The following is an 18,561-nucleotide window of genomic DNA, read 5'->3' as shown; positions in this document are numbered from 1 at the left end:
TGATCCCCAGTCAATCCCACAAGCCGTGTGGCAGGGGCAAAAAAAAAAAAATTTCCCAAGGGATTATAATCATTATGTGTGGGAGCATTGGACTGATAGGAGCTACTCCTACCGGAAGCCAGAAATGCTTCTAGGTGAATTTAAAAATATATATATTTTTGGTCATATTACAAATCCCAGGGAGATTTTGCTTGGCCTGCCATTACATCTATAGCTTAAATGGGGGCAAAATCAAGAGTGTTGCAATGTTAAATCTTCCCACGCAGGATGTTGTATGCCTCTTCATTTATTTTATTCTAGTCTAGATTGATATCTCTAACTGGAGCAGAGAAAACACCACCACCCTTTCCAATCCCCGAAGTGCACTGTGTACCCTTACTTGGCTTATAGCATCTGTATTAGGTTGAGTGGCAAACGCACGGCAGCTGATCACAGTGAGGAAAGCCAGAATGTTGCCCTGGATACTCACTGACAGGTGTCCATTGCAGTTAGAGCCAGACCAGTAACAGGGGCTACTGAGTTCTTAGCAGAATGAAGGGCATACAACTCTCCTAACTTGCTGCTTCTGCCACCAGATAGGGTGTCGCTAGATTCCCTGGTGACTGGAAACCCAAACAGCAGCTTCTCTTGCTAACAACACTGACAGCAGCTGCAGCAGCAAAAACAAACTTGAAGTCCACCCTCCCGGCGGCCCTGCTCCCTTCCCTAGCATATCCTTATACCCTGAAAGTAGCACATGAGCAGCCTTGATCCTCCTACACTCTCAAGAAATTCTGCATGGCTGTTTGTGGAAATGAATGGGGGACAGAAACGATGGGATTTAACCTGGGAGTAGAAGACAGAAACTGAGCCTTGGGGAAAACATGCAGTTATGTGGCTGGGACGGAAAGAGGATCCAGAAAGAGAGAGCATAGATGTTGCTGTTGGAGGGGAAATAAGAGAAGCAGGACCCTGGACTCACAGCCTCCAAGGATGGTTAAAGCAAACGCTCCCTGCACAGTGGCAGCTGGTGTGACACAGGAGGCGTCTTGGTGTGCACGTGTTGCTCAGTGGTGGATCCCTAATGGGGGTAACTTTCTCCGAAAGGGAAGCCTCAGCCTGGCCGGTCCTGCGGCCTGGGACAGGATATCGCTATGGCAGAAGCCATGGGTGCAGAAGAGCGTGCTCAGTGAGAGAGAGAGAGCTGGGCAGCCCAAGGAGCCCTCCCGCACCATCCCCAGGGCAGACAGGACACGGAGATGTCCGTATCTTGCTGAGCACCTGTGGGCATCAGTCTCTGTAGCAGGGCCGGACTTATGGGCCCCACCTCAGAAGGTCCCACAAATTATGGAGCCCCTCTGTTCTGGAGGAATCTGTCCTCATCAGGACTTAGGACTGTAAATGACCTTGGAGCAGAATCTGAACATAAACTATAAGTTGTAACAAAGGCCCAGATTAATGTACACCCCAGTCCCTAAACAGAGTAGCAGAAGACTGGAGCCTGCAGCATCAGAAGAGGAATTCAGAGAGCCTGCTCCGAGGCCAGGGGACGGCGCTCTCTGACTCCACTCTGCCATTGCCAAGGGTTGCCTTGTCCATTGACGCCTTAGATAACGGCAACCCTTATTCCGTGAGGTAGACACAGAATTCTCAACCAACCCTGCTGCTGTCCTTCCTCCGGAATCCCTCCAGATATTTCCATAGCTGACAGCCACTTGAATAGACTCTGCCCTGAACGTTGCAAGAGGTGTCCCCACGTGGAACGGGAACAAAATGGACAGCCGGCATCCCCTCCCCGCTGAGAGAAAGCCGTCTTGGCAATGTTATATATTTTCCTGGATGTGCTCTGTGTTCACCCATGATTGGGGGAAAGAGTTGAAAGAGTTATCAAATAAGGTCACATCCAGCAGAGAGGTTCTGGCTGGGACTAGGGCATAGGTGACCCCGCAGAGCTCAGTCACAGCCCCATAGAACATGGTTAACAGAGAAATAGGAGGTGATCGAAGGGAATGCGCAGGCAAAGCCTTGCTTCGGGCATTGGATGAAAAACAAGAGAGTGAACTAGAATGCTCCCCAGAGGGAGCAGCAGAGTCAGATGAGTTTTTCCAAGATAAGGGGGAGTGGTCTTTCCCTAGGTGAAAGCAGAGGTTATGAAACACAGGGATAGACTTATTCTGTAATGATTAATGTAATGAGGGAGCACTGCCTTCCAATTACATGCCATTTTGCTTAAGAGGCCTGATGATAAGATAAAGAAAACAAATGCAGGCGGCACAGCCTGAACGGAAAGTCAGCTGCTTTGGGCTTCTGCAGAGATGTCCCTGGGGCTGCAGCTTCCCTGGCAGTTGCTCCCTGGCCTCTTGCTCTGCCTGTGTGTCGGGCGATGGGCCGAGGCTGGGAAGGTGCTGGTGGTCCCCATGGAGGGCAGCCACTGGCTCAGCATGCGGGAGGCCGTGCGGGAGCTCCATGCCAGAGGTCACGAAGCAGTGGTTCTTTCTCCCGAGGTGAATATGCACATCAAGGCAGAGGACTTTTTCACCATGAGAACCTATAGCTGTCCCATACACCCAGGATGAATTTGATTACATCGTGACAGGCAAGACTCATCTGTTTTTTGAAAGAATACATTTTCTAACACTGTTTTTGGAAACTATGGCCTCTTTGAAAAATGTGTCTTTGGTCTTTCAAAGGTCTTGTGAGGAACTATTGTATAACAGGGACCTGATCAGGCACCTGAATGCCAGTTCCTTTGATGTGGTTTTAACGGACCCCGTTTACCCCTGCGGAGCGGTGCTGGCTAAGTACCTGTCGATTCCAGCTGTGTTTTTTTTGCGTGCCATTCCATGTAACTTAGATACTGAGGGCACAGCGTGCCCAAAGCCTTTTTCGTATGTTCCTAGTTTACTAACAATGAATTCAGACCACATGACATTCTTCCAAAGGGTCAAGAACCTGCTCTACCCTTTGAGCTTCGAGTACATTTGCCATCTTTCTTTCACTCCTTATGCACGTATGGCCTCTGAGCTTCTTCACAGAGAGGTGTCGCTGGTGGAAATTTTTGACTCTGCATCCATTTGGCTGTTCAGAGGAGACTTTGTGATGGACTACCCCCGGCCAATCATGCCCAACATGGTCTTCATTGGGGGTATCAACTGTGCCAACAGGAAACCATTATCTCGGGTCTGTATTGGTGCTTTTATTCAATCAATGTTCCAAGTGGAGCCTATTGTTTTAAAAAACAACTTACTTCCAGGTGCTTATTTATCTACTGATCTTTTTAAAGATTTCCACCGGGCTTCCCTGGTGGCGCAGTGATTGGGAGTCCGCCTGCCGATGCGGGGGACGCGGGTTCGTGCCCCAGTCCGGGAAGATCCCACGTGCCGCGGAGCGGCTGGGCCCGTGAGCCATGGCCGCTGAGCCTGCGCGTCCGGAGCCTCTGCTCCGCAATGGGAGAGGCCACAACAGTGAGAGGCCCGCAAAAAAAAAAAAAAAAAAAGATTTCCACCTCTCATTCTCCTTCTAACAGTCTTTGGTGAGATAAATTGTTAAAGTGCCTCCAGTAGTGCAGTAAAGGTTTGCGATGGTCTTTGAGAGGAATGAGAGGAAGGGGTGAGGGTCCATAATAGGATTGACAAGCAATGGTGTGATTCAACCGTGATCACCCTTTAGTAAAGGCATGTTCGTAACAGTTGTGCAATTTTCTCCAGCTGAGTAGGAGCAGAGAACTTGAGCTGTGAATCCATCCATCAGGGGTTTTTGCTTGAGGGTGTTCAAGAAGGATGAAAGAACTGGCAAATTACATTTGTTTAAACATTTTTTTTAAACACTTCTTTTTTTTTTTACAAGCCTGGCTTTGTTTGTTGTTGTTGTTTTTTAACTTAATTAATTAATTTGTTTATTTTTGGCTGCATTGGGTCTTTGTTGCTGCACACGGGCTTTCTCTAGTTGCGGCAAGTGGGGGCTACTCCTCGTTGTGGTGCGCGGGCTTCTCATTGTGGTGGCTTCTCTTGTTGCGGAGCACGGGCTCTAGGTGCGTGGGTTTCAGTAGTTGTGGCACACGGGCTCAGTAGTTGTGGCTCGCGGGCTCTAGAGTGCAGGCTCAGTAGTTGTGGTGCATGGGCTTAGTTGCTCCGTGGCATATGGGATCTTCCCAGACCAGGGCTCGAACCCGTGTCCCCTGCACTGGCAGGCGGATTCTTAACCACTGCTCCACCAGGGAAGTCCCAATTACATTGGTTGACCTGATAGTTCTTAGTGGTTTTGTCTTGGAATGGACGGAGGTGTGGTCACAGGAGACCTAAACACCAAAAGGAAGCAGAAGTTTCAGAGAGGTCGAAAAATTAAGTGGAAGTGAGACAATGCCAGAGAGAGAAGTTGGGGTCTCTGTGATCAGAGAAAGAAATAATTGAGTCCAACTTTTCAGAGATGGAGCTGTGCTGATGAGAAGTCTTCTGACCAGGAGTTGGTGTCTGGAGTAAAATGTGGGGATGTACCAGAGTTTGATGGCATGTCAGATAGGTCTTCTGCTTGGGACACTGAGGGCATCAAAGGATAGTGGCAGGGGCTAGAGAGGAAGTAAAACTGAGCCTATAAACTCAGTAAAGGTGGGGACAGTGATGCTGAGAAATGAGTCTCAAAGAGGAAGCGTTTGTTAGGAGGGCTGACCACATCACCAAACCTACCCCGGCCCAAGCCACCCCACCCCAAGTTTCCATGACAGGAACTACTGCTTTCCTCATCCTTTCAGAGTCTTCTTAGGTTAAACCTGAATATTTGAGTTTAATTGAAATAGGACTCTTGGGGGCCAGATTTGTTCCTTAATCCACTGAGTTAGCCATCCTTTTTGCCCTTTTATGTAATAGTCACTGAATTTATATTAACTTCCGTGACTTTAGATCTCTTATAGTTTTTGTATTCTTACTTTTGTATCTCTTTTTATTAATGTAGTATATGTTATTGCACAGGACTCTAACTTCATTTTTCTTTTTTGCTCACACCATAAAGGATCTATTCTACTGGTTTTTTCTTCCTATATGCAATGCATTTGACCAATTATAAAATATGTATGTATATATTAGATTTGTAAAAAGGGAAAGTAGGGAGGCATTTTAAAAAACAATTGCCGCTCTTTTCTTTTTACTTTTTCTGTGTGAATATATTCTCTAGAGTAGACTGCATTGGTTCAAACCCTCACTACCATTTTATAGCTGAATGACCTTGGGTGGGTAACCTACCATTCTGACCTTAATACTGTCACAGAGAGCACACAAATATTATCTATTATCATTATTTAAAAGGTGCCAAGCAAGCCAAGGTATGTCATCTGGCGGCACGTAGATATGTTTGTGCCCGTTTATTTGGTACATTAAAGATCATTTACACTGAAATTCTCAAGTGTTATACATTGTAAGCACAGCATTATCTTTTTTTGTTCCACTAGCTTTTGTTTTACTTTGAGATTTTGTCATTCTTATTTATTTGGCTTGGTTTACCCTTAGATGTGACTCCTTTAAATGTTTATGGAAATTCTTCTCAAAATATGAAAGACTAAAGTCTAAAGTTTTAATATTTTTGTTCCTTTTCCTTCTTAAAGTTTATGATGGGTTGAATTATATTATTGGTCTTCTCAAAGAAATAACTTTTGGAGTTGCTTATTCTTTTTACTATTTTTGTTTTCTATTTCATTAATCGCAGCTTATTGTTTTTATTAATGCTATCATCCTTGTATCCCTTGATTTATGTTATAGCTGTTTTTCTCATTTCCTTAGGTAAGCATTAAGTTCCTTTATGTTTTCTTAATAACGAAGAATTGAAGGTCATACATAAAACGTTTTCTTGAATCCTTAGATTTTGGTATAAATTGCTCTCATTTTCTTTCTCTTAAATTTACATTATTGATTTCCTCTTTGAGTCCGTGGCTATCTATTTTTTTTAACAAGGTTGTTTCTTAATTCCCATATAGTTAAGATGTTTTGTAGCCATCATTCTCTTATTTTTCTCTAATGATTTTGAATTATAATCAGAGAATGTTTCTTGTGCGGTCACTGCTTTAAAAAATTTCTTAATAGGTTTTCTTTATGGTCTAGTACAGAATTATCCAATAGAAATATACTGCAAGCCACATACGTAATTGAAAGCTTTTTAGTAGACATATTAAAAAAAGAAAAATGAGTGTTAAAATTAATTTTAGTAATATATTTTATTGAATCAAATATATCAAAAACATGATCCATTAAACATATACTCAATATAAAAATTTTTTCAGGTACTCATTTGCCATTGTTTCTTCTAGTTTTATTGAGATATAATTGACATGCAGCACTGTATAAGCTTAAGGTGGAGAGCATAGTGATTGACTTACCTAGATCATGAGATGCTTACCACAGTAAGTTTAGTGATCACCCATCATCGCGTATGGATCCAAAATTAAAGGAACAGAACATTTTTTTTTCCTTAGGATGAGAACTCTTAGAATTTACTCTCAGCGACATAGAGCAGTGCTAATTATCTTTACCATGTTGTACATTACATCCCTAGCACTTATTTCTCTTACAACTGGAAGTTTGTACCCTTTGACCGCCTTCATCCAATTCCCCCTCCCCCTATTCCACGCTTCTGGTGGCCACAAATTGAATTTCTATTTCTATAAGCTTGTTTGTTTGTTTTTGAAGTATAATTGACCTACAGCACTATGTTAGCTCCTATCACACTACATAGGGATTCAGTACTTCCATACACTTCAAAATAATCACTACAGTAAATCAGGCTATGATATTCACCGTAGAAAGATATTACGTAATTGTTGACAGTATTTCTCACACTCTAATTTCTTACCTGTAACATATATTTTGCAACTGAAGTTTGTATCTTAATCCCTCCCACCCATTTCTCTTCTTCCCCTACTCCCCTTCACTCTATCAACTACCTGTTTGTTCTCTGTATCTATGAGTCTGTTTCTGTTTGTTTTTTTTAACATCTTTATTGGAGTATAATTGCTTTACAGTGGTGTGTTAGTTTCTGCTTTACAACAAAATGAATCAGTTCTATATATACACATATGTTCCCATATCTCTTCCCTCTTGCGTCTCCCTCCCTCCCACCCTCCCTATCCCACCCCTCTAGGTGGTCACAAAGCACCGAGCTGATCTCCCTGTGCTATGCGGCTGCTTCCCACTAGCTATCTACCTTACGTTTGGTAGTGTATATATGTCCATGCCTCTCTCTCACTTTGTCACAGCTTACCCTTCCCCCTCCCCATATCCTCAAGTACATTCTCTAGTAGGTCTGTGTCTTTATTCCTGTTTTACCACTAGGTTCTTCATGACATTTTTTTTTCTTAAATTCCATATATATGTGTTAGCATACGGTATTTGTCTCTCTCTTTCTGACCACTTCACTCTGTATGACAGACTCTAGGTCTATCCACCTCATTACAAATAGCTCAATTTCATTTCTTTTTATGGCTGAGTAATATTCCATTGTATATATGTGCCACATCTTCTTTATCCATTCATCCGATGATGGACACTTAGGTTGTTTCCATCTCCTGGCTATTGTAAATAGAGCTGCAATGAACATTATGGTACATGACTCTTTTTTTTTTTTTTTTGCTCTATGCGGGCCTCTTACCGTTGTGGCCTCTCCCGTTGCGGAGCACAGGCTCTGGAGGCGCCGGCTCAGTGGCCATGGCTCATGGGCGCAGCCGCTCCACGGCATGTGGGATCTTCCCGGACCAGGGCACGAACCTGTGTCCCCTGCATCAGCAGGCGGACTCTCAACCACTGCGCCACCAGGCAAGGCCCATGACTCTTTTTGAATTATGGTTTTCTCAGGGTATGTGCCCAGTAGTGGGATTGCTGGGTCATATGGTAGTTCTATTTTTAGTTTTTTAAGGAACCTCCATACTGTTCTCCACAGTGGCTGTATCAATTTACATTCCCACCAACAGTGCAAGAGGGTTCCCTTTACTACACATCCTCTCCAGCATTTATTGTTTCTAGATTTTTTGATGATGGCCATTCTGACTGGTGTGAGATGATATCTCATTGTAGTTTTGATCTGCATTTCTCTAATGATTAGTGATGTCGAGCATTCTTTCATGTGTTTGTTGGCAGTCTGTATATCTTCTTTGGAGAAATGTCTATTTAGGTCTTCTGCCCAGTTTTGGATTGGGTTGTTTGTTTCTTTGTTATTAAGCTGCATGAGCTTATGTTTTAATATTTTATATTTTATTTATATTTTATATTTAATATTTTCTCCCACTCTGAGGGTTGTCTTTTGGTCTTGTTTATGGTTTCTTTTGCTGTGCAAAAGCTTTGAAGTTTTATTAGGTCCCATTTGTTTATTTTTGTTTTTATTTTCATTTCTCTAGGAGGTGGGTCAAAAAGGATCTTGCTGTGCTTGATGTCATAGAGTGTCCTGCGTATGTTTTCCTCTAAGAGTTTGATAGTTTCTGGCCTTACATTTAGGTCTTTAATCCATTTTGAGCTTATTTTTGTGTATGGTGTTAGGGAGTGATCTAATCTCATACTTTTACATGTACCTGTCCAGTTTTCCCAGCACCACTTATTGAAGAGGCTGTCCTTTCTCCACTGTACATTCCTGCCTCCTTTATCAAAGATAAGGTGTCCATATGTACGTGGGCTTATCTCTGGGCTTCCTGTCCTGTTCCATTGATCTATATTTCTGTTTTTGTGCCAGTACCATACTGTCTTGATTACTGTAGCTTTGTAGTATAGTCTGAAGTCAGGGAGCCTGATTCCTCCAGCTCCATTTTCGTTCTCAAGATTTCCTTGGCTATTCGGGGTCTTTTGTGTTTCCATACAAATTGTGAAATTTTTTCTTCTAGTTCTGTGAAAAATGCCAGTGGTAGTTTGATAGGGATTGCATTGAATCTGTAGATTGCTTTGGGTAGTAGAGTCATTTTCACAATGTTGATTCTTCCAATCCAAGAACATGGTATATCTCTCCATCTATTTGTATCATCTTTAATTTCTTTCATCAGTGTCTTATAATTTTCTGCATACAGGTCTTTTGTCTCCTTAGGTAGGTTTATTCCTAGATATTTTATTCTTTTTGTTGCAGTGGTAAATGGGAGTGTTTCCTTAATTTCTCTTTCAGATTTTTCATCATTAGTGTATAGGAATGCAAGAGATTGTGTACACTGATTTTGTATCCTGCTACTCTACCAAATTCATTGATTCGCTCTAGTAGTTTTCTGGTAGCATCTTTAGGATTCTCTATGTATAGTATCATGTCATCTGCAAACAGTGACAGCTTTACTTCTTCTTTTCCGATTTGGATTCCTTTTATTTCCTTTTCTTCTCTGATTGCTGTGGCTAAAACTTCCAAAACTATGTTGAATAAGAGTGGTGAGAGTGGGCAACCTTGTCTTGTTCCTGATCTTAGTGGAAATGCTTTCAGTTTTTCACCATTGAGGATGATGTTGGCTGTGGGTCTGTCATATATGGCCTTTATTATGTTGAGGAAAGTTCCCTCTATGCCTACTTTCTGCAGGGTTTTTTTATCATAAATGGGTGTTGAATTTTGTCGAAAGCTTTCTCTGCATCTATTGAGATGATCATATGGTTTTTCTCCTTCAATTTGTTAATATGGTGTATCATGTTGATTGAATTGCATATATTGAAGAATCCTTGCGTTCCTGGAATAAACCCCACTTGATCATGGTGTATGATCCGTTTAATGTGCTGTTGGATTCTGTTTGCTAGTATTTTGTTGAGGATTTTGCATCTATTTTCATCAGTGATGTTGGCCTGTAGTTTTCTGTCTTTGTGACATCCTTGTCTGGTTTTGGTATCAGGGTGATGGTGGCCTCGTAGAATGCGTTTGGGAGTGTTCCTCCCCTGCTATATTTTGGAAGAGTTTGAGAAGGATAGGTGTAACTCTTTTCTAAATGTTTGATAGAATTTGCCTGTGAAGCCATCTGGTCCTGGACTTTTGTTTGTTGGAAGATTTTTAATCACAGTTTCAATTTCAGTGCTTGTGATTGGTCTGTTCATATTTTCTATTTCTTCCTGATTCAGTCTTGGCAGGTTGTGCATTTCTAAGAATTTCTCCATTTCTTCCAGGTTGTCCATTTTATTGGCATAGATTTGCTTGTAGTAATCTCTCATGATCCTTTGTATTTCTGCAGTGTCAGTTGTTACTTCTCCTTTTTCATTTCTAATTCTATTGATTTGAGTCTTCTCCCTTTTTTTCTTGATGAGTCTGGCTAATGGTTTATCAATTTTGTTTATCTTCTCAAAGAACCAGCTTTTAGTTTTATTGATCTTTGCTATTGTTTCCTTCATTTCTTTTTCATTTATTTCTGATCTGATTTTTATGATTTCTTTCCTTCTGCTAGCTTTGGAGTTTTTTTGTTCTTCGTTCTCTAATTGCTTTAGGTGCAAGGTTAGGTTGTTTATTCGAGGTGTTTCCTGTTTCTTAAGGTAGGATTGTATTGCTATAAACTCCCCTCTTAGAACTACTTTTGCTGCATCCCATAGATTTTGGGTCGTCGTGTCTCCATTGTCATTTGTTTCTAGGTATTTTTTGATTTCCTCTTTGACTTCTTCAGTGATCACTTCGTTATTAAGTAGTATATTGTTTAGCCTCCGTGTGTTTGTATTTTTTACAGATCTTTTCCTGTAATTGATATCTAGTCTCATAGTGCTGTGATCAGAAAAGATACTTGATACATTTCAATTTTCTTAAATTTACCAAGGCTTGATTTGTGACCCAAGATATGATCTATCCTGGAGAATGTTCCATGAGCACTTGAGAAAAATGTATATTCTGTTGTTTTTGGATGGAATGTCCTATAAATATCAATTAAGTCCATCTTGTTTAATGTATCATTTAAAGCTTGTGTTTCCTTATTTATTTTCATTTTGGATGATCTGTCCATTGGTGAAAGTGGGGTGTTAAAGTCCCCTACTATGAATGTGTTACTGTCGATTTCCCCTTTTATGGCTGTTAGTATTTACCTTATGTATTGAGGTACTCCTATGTTGAGTGCATAAATATTTACAACTGTTATATCTTCTTCTTGGATTGATCCCTTGATCATATGTAGTGTCCTTCTTTGTCTCTTCTAATAGTCTTTATTTTAAAGTCTATTTTGTCTAATATGAGAATTGCTACTTCAGGTTTCTTTTGGTTTCCATTTGTATGAAACATCTTTTTCCATCCCCTTACTTTCAGTCTGTATGTGTCTCTAGGTCTGAAGTGGGTCTCTTGTAGACAGCAAATATATGGGTCTTGTTTTTGTATCCATTCAGCCAATCTGTGTCTTTTGGTGGGAGCATTTAGTCCATTTACATTTAAGGTAATTATCGATATGTATGTTCCTATTCCCATTTTCTTAATTGTCTTGGGTTCATTATTGTAGGTCTTTTCCTTCTCTTGTGTTTCTTGCCTAGAGAAGTTCCTTTAGCAGTTGTTGTAAAGCTGGTTTGGTGGTGCTGAACTGTCTCAGCTTTTGCTTGTCTCTAAAGGTTTTAATTTCTCCATCAAATCTGAATGAGATCCTTGCTGGGTAGAGTAATCTTGGTTGCAGGTTTTTCTCCTTCATCACTTTAAGTATGTCCTGCCAGTCCCTTCTGGCTTGCAGAGTTTCTGCTGAAAGATCAGCTGTTAACCTTATGGGGATTCCCTTGTGTGTTATTTGTTGTTTTTCCCTTGCTGCTTTTAATATGTTTTCTTTGTATTTAATTTTTGACAGTTTGAATAATATGTGTCTTGGCGTATTTCTCCTTGGATTTATCCTGTATGGGACTCTCTGTGCTTCCTGGACTTGATTAAGTATTTCCTTTCCTATATTAGGGAAGTTTTCTACTATAATCTCTTCAAATATTTTCTCAGTCCCTTTCTTTTTCTCTTCTTCTTCTGGAACCCCTATAATTCGAATGTTGATGCGTTTAATGTTGTCCCAGAGGTCTCTGAGACTGTCCTCAGTTCTTTTCATTCTTTTTTCTTTATTCTGCTCTGCAGTAGTTATTTCCACTATTTTATCTTCCAGGTCACTTATCTGTTCTTCTGCCTCAGTTATTCTGCTATTGATCCCATCTAGAGTATTTTTAATTTCATTTATTGTGTTGTTCATCACTGTTTGTTTCATCTTTAGTTCTTCTAGGTCCTTGTTAAATGTTTCTTGCATTTTGTCTATTCTATTTCCAAGATTTGGATCATCTTTACTATCATTACTCTGAATTCTTTTTCAGGTAGACTGCCTATTTCCTCTTCATTTGTTAGGTGATGGGTTTTTATCTTGCTGCTTCATCTGCTGTGTGTTTTTCTGTCTTTTCATTTTGCTTATCTTACTGTGTTTGGGGTCTCCTTTTTGCAGGCTGCAGGTTCATAGTTCCCGTTGTTTTTGGCATCTGTCTCCAGTGGCTAAGGTTGGTTCAGTGGATTGTGTAGGCTTCCTGGTGGAGGGAACTAGTGCCTGTGTTCTGGTGGATGAGGCTGGATCTTGTCTTTCTGGTGGGCAGGTCCACGTCTGGTGGTGTGTTTTGGAGTGTCTGTGGACTTGTTATGATTTTGGGCAGCCTCTCTGCTAACGGGTGGGGTTGTGTTCCTGTCTTGCTAGTTGTTTGGCATAGGATGTCCAGCACTGTAGCTTGCTGGTCGTTGAGTGAAGCTGGGTGCTGGTGTTGAGATGGAGATCTCTGGGAGATTTTCGCCGTTTGATATTACGTGGAGCTGGGAGGTCTCTTGTGGACCAGTGTCCTGAAGTTGGCTCTCCCACTCAGAGGCACAGCACTGACTCCTGGCTGCAGCACCAAGAGCCTTTCATCAAAAAGAGGAAAAGGGGAAAAAATCATAAATCTTGCTCTCAAAGTCCACCTCCTCAATTTGGGATGATTCATTGTCTATTCATGTATTCCACAGATGCAGGTACATCAAGTTGATTGTGGAGCTTTAATCCGCTGCTTCTGAGGCTGCTGGGAGAGATATCCCTTTCTCTTCTTTGTTCTTACAGCTCCCAGGGGCTCAGCTTTGGATTTGGCCCGGCCTCTGCTTGTAGGTCGCCGGAGGGCGTCTGTTCTTCGCTCAGACAGGACAGGATTAAAGGAGCCGCTGATTCGGGGGCTCTGGCTCACTCAGGCCTGGGGGCAGGGAGGGGCACGGAGTGCAGGGCAAGCCTGCGGTGGCAGAGGCCGGCGTGACGTTGCACCTGCCTGAGGCACGCCATGCGTTCTCCCGGGGGAGTTGTCCCTGGATCCCGGGACCCTCGCAGTGGTGGGCTGCACAGGCTCCGCGGAAGGGGGGTGTGGATAGTGACCTGTGCTCGCACACAGGCTTCTTGGTGGCCGCAGCAGCAGCCTTAGCGTCCATGCCCGTCTCTGGGGTCCGCGCTGATAGCCGCGGCTCGCGCCCGTCTCCGGAGCTCTTAATCCCCTCTCCTCGCGCACCAGGAAACAAAGAGGTAAGAAGTCTCTTGTCTCTTCGGCAGGTCCAGACTTCTCCCCGGACTCCCTCCCGGCTAGCCATGGCGCACTAACCCCCTGCAGGCTGTGTTCACGCCGCCAACCCCAGCCCTCTCCCTGCTCTCCGATCGAAGCCCGAGCCTCGGCTCCCAGCCCCGCCCGCCCCGGCGGGTGAGCAGACAAGCCTCTCAGGCTGGTGATTGCCGGTCGGCACCGATCCTCTGTGCGGGAACCTCTCCGCTTTGTCCTCAGCACCCCTGTTGCTGTGCTCTCCTCCGTGGCTCCGAAGCTTCCCCGCTCCGCCACCCGCAGTCTCTGCCCGCGAAGGGGGTCCTAGTGTGTGGAAACCTTTCCTCCTTCACAGCTCCCTCCCACTTGTGCAGGTCCCGTCCCTATCCTTTTGTCTCTGTTTATTCTTTTTTCTTTTTCCCTACCCAGGTACGTGGGGGGTTTCTTGCCTTTTGGGAGGTCTGAGGTCTTCTGCCAGCATTCAGTAGGTGTTCTATAGGAGTTGTTCCACGTGTAGATGTATTTCTGGTGTATCTGTGGGGAGGAAGGTGATCTCCACATCTTACTCTTCCGCTATCTTCCCGGAAGTTCTCTCTGTTTTGTTATAGTTGTTCATGTTGTTCATTTGCTTTGCCTTTTATTTTCCACATGTAAGTGAAATCATACAGTATTTGTCTTTCTCTATCTGACTTATTTCACTAAGCATAATAGCCCCAGGTCCATCCATGTTGTCACAAAAACAAGATTCCATTCTTTTTTATGTCTGAGTAATATGCAATAGTCAATATTCTTGTCTATTGTAAATAATGCCACAGTGAACATAGGGATGCATATATATTTTCTAATTGGTGTTTTCTTTTCTTTGGTTAAGTGCCCAGAAGTAGAAATGCTGGATCATATGGGGTTTCTATTTTTAATTTTTTGAGGACCCTTCATGTTGTTTTCTATAGTGGCTTCCCCAATTTACTTTTCCACCAACAGTGTACGAGGGTTCCCTTTTCTCTACATCCTCACCAACACTTGTTACTTATTGTCTTTTGATAATAGCCATTCTGACAGGTGTGCAGTGATAATCTTATTGTGGTTTTAATTTGCATTTCCTTGATGATTAATGATGTTGAGAATTTTTTCATGTGCCTATTGGCCATCTGTCTGTTTGCTCTGGAAAAATTTCTATTTGAGTCCTCTGCCGATTTTTAATTGTGTTATTTGTTGTCGTTTTTGACTTGTATGTTTTCTTTCCGTATTTTGGATATTAACCCCTTATCAGGTACATCATTTGCAAATATCTTCACCCATTCAGTAAGTGGCCTTTTCCTTTTGTTACTAATTTCCTTTGCTGTTCAAAAAATTTTAATTTGAACTTGGGTGGGGTTTGTGCCGCGGCCGCAGGCTGACGGCGCAGGTCAGGTCCCTCCGGTCCGCGCTCCCCAGCTCCGAGGCGGTCGATGGGACTGAGCGCTGCGGAGCAAGCGGCAGCGCCCGTCTCGGGGCTGGGGCAGCGCAAGAGCCCGCCGGGAGGCTCGGGCATGGCGGGCCGCAGGACCTGAGCCCTACCCCCTGGGGAGCAACCTGGTGGCGGGCGATGGGGATGGAGCGGGGCTGCCGCCGCCGCCTCCTCGGCCCCGCAGCGAAGCACCGGGCCACTCAGGATCATGGCCCTGGAGCAGCTCTGCTCCATCCTGTGTGGTTAATAACAATACTTGTAGTGGAAGGGATTGCTGTGGCCCAAAAGACCCAAGATGGACAAAATATTGGAATCAAGCACATGCCTGCAACCCAGCGTGGCCTTTGGGTTCGAACCAGCAATGGAGGTCATTTTGCTTCACCAGATTATCTTGACTCATATCCACCAAACAAGGAATGTATCTACATTTTGGAAGCTGCTTCACGTCAAAAAACACAGCTGACCTTTGATGAACATTATTGAATTAGAACCATCATTTGAATGTCGGTTTGATCACTTGGAAGTTCGAGACAGGCCGTTTGGTTTCTCTCCACATGTAGATCGTGACTGTGGTGTGAAAAGCCCTCCATTAATTAGATCAACAGGGAGATTCATGTGGATTAAGTTCAGTTCCGATGAAGAACTTGAAGGACTGGAATTTCTAGCAAAATATTCGTTTATTCCAGATTCAGACTTTACTTACCTAGGAGATGGCCAGTTTGAATTGTCAGGAGCTGACGGAATAGTACGTTGGAGTCAGGTAGAACAAGGGGAGAAAACAAAACCCGGCCAAGCGGTTGATTGCATGTGGATGATTAAAGCTACTCCAAAAGATAAGATTTATTTGAGGTTCCTAGATTATCAAATGGAGCACTCAAATGAATGCAAGAGAAACTTCGTTGCAGTCTATGATGGGAGCAGTTCTATTGAAAATCTGAAGACCAAGTTTTGCAGCACTGTGGCCCATGACGTAATGCTTAAAACGGGAGTTGGGGTGATACGAATGTGGGCTGATGAAGGTAGTCGGCTTAGCACGTTCAGAATGCTTTTTTTTTCTTTTTTTCTTTTGCGGTACGCGGGCCTCTCAACTGCTGTGGCCTCTCCCGTTGCGGAACACAGGCTCCGGACGCGCAGGCTCAGTGGCCATGGCTCACGGGCCCAGCCGCTCCGCGGCATGTGGGATCTTCCCGGACCGGGGCACGAACCCGTGTCCCCTGCATCGGCAGGCGGACTCTCAACCACTGCGCCACCAGGGAAGCCCCAGAATGCTTTTTACTTCCTTTGTGGAGCCTCCCTGCACAGACAGCCTTTCTTTTGCCATAGCAACATGTGCATCAATAATTCTTTAATCTGTAATGGGGTTCAAAACTGTGCATACTCTTGGGATGAAAATCATTGTAAAGAAAAGAAAAAAGCAGGACTGCTTGAACAAATCACTAAAACTCACGGAACAGTTGTTGGCATTGCGTCAGGGATTGTCTTGGTCCTTCTCATTATTTCTATTTTAGTACAAGTGAAACAGCCTTGAAAAAAGGTCATGGCTTGCAAAACTGCTTTTAATAAAACTGGATTTCACGAAGAGTTTGATCCTCCTCATTATGAACTGTTTTCACCGAGAGACAAGGGGACATCTGCAGACCTGTCGGAGGAACTGGACAGCTACCAGAAGGCGCGGCGCTCCTCCACTGCGTCGCCATGCATCCACGACCATCACTGTGGATTGCAGGCACCCAGCATCAAGCAAAGCAGGACCAACCTGAGTTGCATGGAACTTCCCTTCCAAAATGGTTCTGCACAACCGCAGCCAATGAAGACATTTAATAGCATCTTCAAAAAGAGAAGCTACACTTTCAAGCAGGCACATGAGTGCCCTGAACAGGCCCTAGAAGACAGAGTAATGGAAGAGATTCCCTATGAAATTTGTCAGAGGGAGGGAAGATTGCACAAGCATCCACAGCCATCGATTTTTTTTTAACATCTTTATTGGAGTATAATTGCTTTACAGTGGTGTGTTAGTTTCTGCTTTATAACAAAGTGAATCAGTTATACACATACGTATATTCCCATATCTCCTCCCTCTTGTGTCTCCCTCCCTCCCACCCTAGCCATCGATTTTTAATCTTCTACTGAAGGTGACATTAATTACATTAATTAAGTATGGGTGCTACAGAGCACCCGTACTGTCTTCAGCAGCCAACCCTTTTCTCCTGTCAGAACTAGGAAGACCTTCAATCCCCATTAATCTAATGTAATGGTGCAGTTTTTATGATCTCAGGCAGTCTATATATGTTAACCCAACCAAGGAACTTACTCCATTCAGTGAAAAACAAAAACTAAGCCTCTATTGCTCAGTAGCATTTGGAGAGAGGAGGGGTAGTGGTGCGCCAGGCTCAGCTGCCTGCCTGTCTTAGCAGCAGGAAGACTGCTCTTGATTGACACAGCTCTGTCAATATTTTGATCCCACAGTAAGTTTAAAAGTAAGATTTTTCTTCACATTCCTTTTATTTTTTCTTTTCTCTAAATTTAATTTGTTTTATAAGGCAGTAATTTTACCCTTTCAGTTTCTTATATAACTGGTTCATGTATCACACGTATTTCAATATAGGCATTTGTTCTAGAATTTGTCAAAATATAACTAGTTACTGTGGTAAGTGCCAATTAAGACACAGAGTTGTGTTCTGTCCATCTGCTTCTTCTTGACTGGTTTCTATACTGCTGCCTTTTAATTACTGGATCCTTAGTCTTTATTTTCTGTGATATGATTTAGCACCTTTAAGTCACATTTTGTCTTAGTTATATTATACGAGAAAGTTTCATAATCCTGGGATGTATGCACCATTGCCAGTTATACCCCAAAACTTGAAAACGATTAAAATTTTTAGAAATGCTTTGAAATTCCCCAAGTTTTATCACATTCAGTGATAGCCCATTCACTCCTGTGAGCAAAAAGTCATTTAATTCATTTCGGGGAGGCCTATCATTATATTCACTTCCTGTGTTTCTCATTACTAGATCTGTGTCTTTTATTATCTTTATAAAAAGATGATCTCACTCCCTTTGTGTTGGTTTATCTTATAGGATATGGTAACCAAGGTTGTACGAGAGTTAAAGGAAAATGCCTAAGAAATTGTATCAGCCTTTAGATTGCTTCTTATTTGGGATAATACATTTTTCTAGTTCTTACCAAGAATAACAATTTCTACTTTTTTTAAGACTGCACTTTTAACCTTATTTTTTTAATGGTCTATAAACAATAATTTATAAACATGATATAAAAACTCACTGCATTTTTTTAGACTTCTGATATTATTTGATACTGTACAGACTTTATTAAATCAAGACTAAAGAGCTACAGGACAGACTTCTTTCAGTGTCCACATTAGCAGCTTTGAATACAAATATGCTGTGATGGAACGCTACACTATAATTTACTGTAAAGGCCTTGGTAATGTGTACATGAGCATTTGTTTCCTCTTGTTATTGCGTTTAGTTTATGATAAATTTTTCACTGTGTGACATTTATTGTTCTAAATCACTACACAAATCTGATATTAAAATATATATTATTACATGAAAAAAAAAGATTTTAGTTTGATATAGTCCCATTTGTTTATTTTGCTTTTGTTTCCCTTGCTTAAGGAGACATATCCAAAAAAATTTACTAAGACTGAAGTTCAAGAGCATACTGCCTGTGTT

At 42.5% G+C, this 18,561-nt stretch overlaps 2 protein-coding genes and 1 pseudogene across 5 annotated transcripts in view; all 3 read left to right on the top strand.

Moving 5' to 3' along the window:
* Positions 1–18,561, top strand: part of LOC132521998 (UDP-glucuronosyltransferase 1A1-like) — a 73,536-nt gene that overhangs the window by 19,918 nt on the left and 35,057 nt on the right. The window lies entirely within an intron of this gene.
* On the top strand, positions 2,295–14,968 carry LOC132521905 (UDP-glucuronosyltransferase 1A3-like). Its single transcript, XM_060151557.1, is given in 3 exon segments — positions 2,295–2,531; positions 2,533–3,169; positions 14,853–14,968. Coding segments are annotated over 3 exon segments (990 nt in total).
* On the top strand, positions 16,131–16,830 carry LOC132521904 (neuropilin and tolloid-like protein 2; annotated as a pseudogene).

Source organism: Lagenorhynchus albirostris, chromosome 6, assembly GCF_949774975.1.
Source record: "Lagenorhynchus albirostris chromosome 6, mLagAlb1.1, whole genome shotgun sequence".
NCBI classification, from domain to species: Eukaryota; Metazoa; Chordata; class Mammalia; order Artiodactyla; family Delphinidae; genus Lagenorhynchus; species Lagenorhynchus albirostris.
Note: the sequence above shows the minus strand (reverse complement) of the source record. Positions and strands in the feature narration are given on the sequence as shown.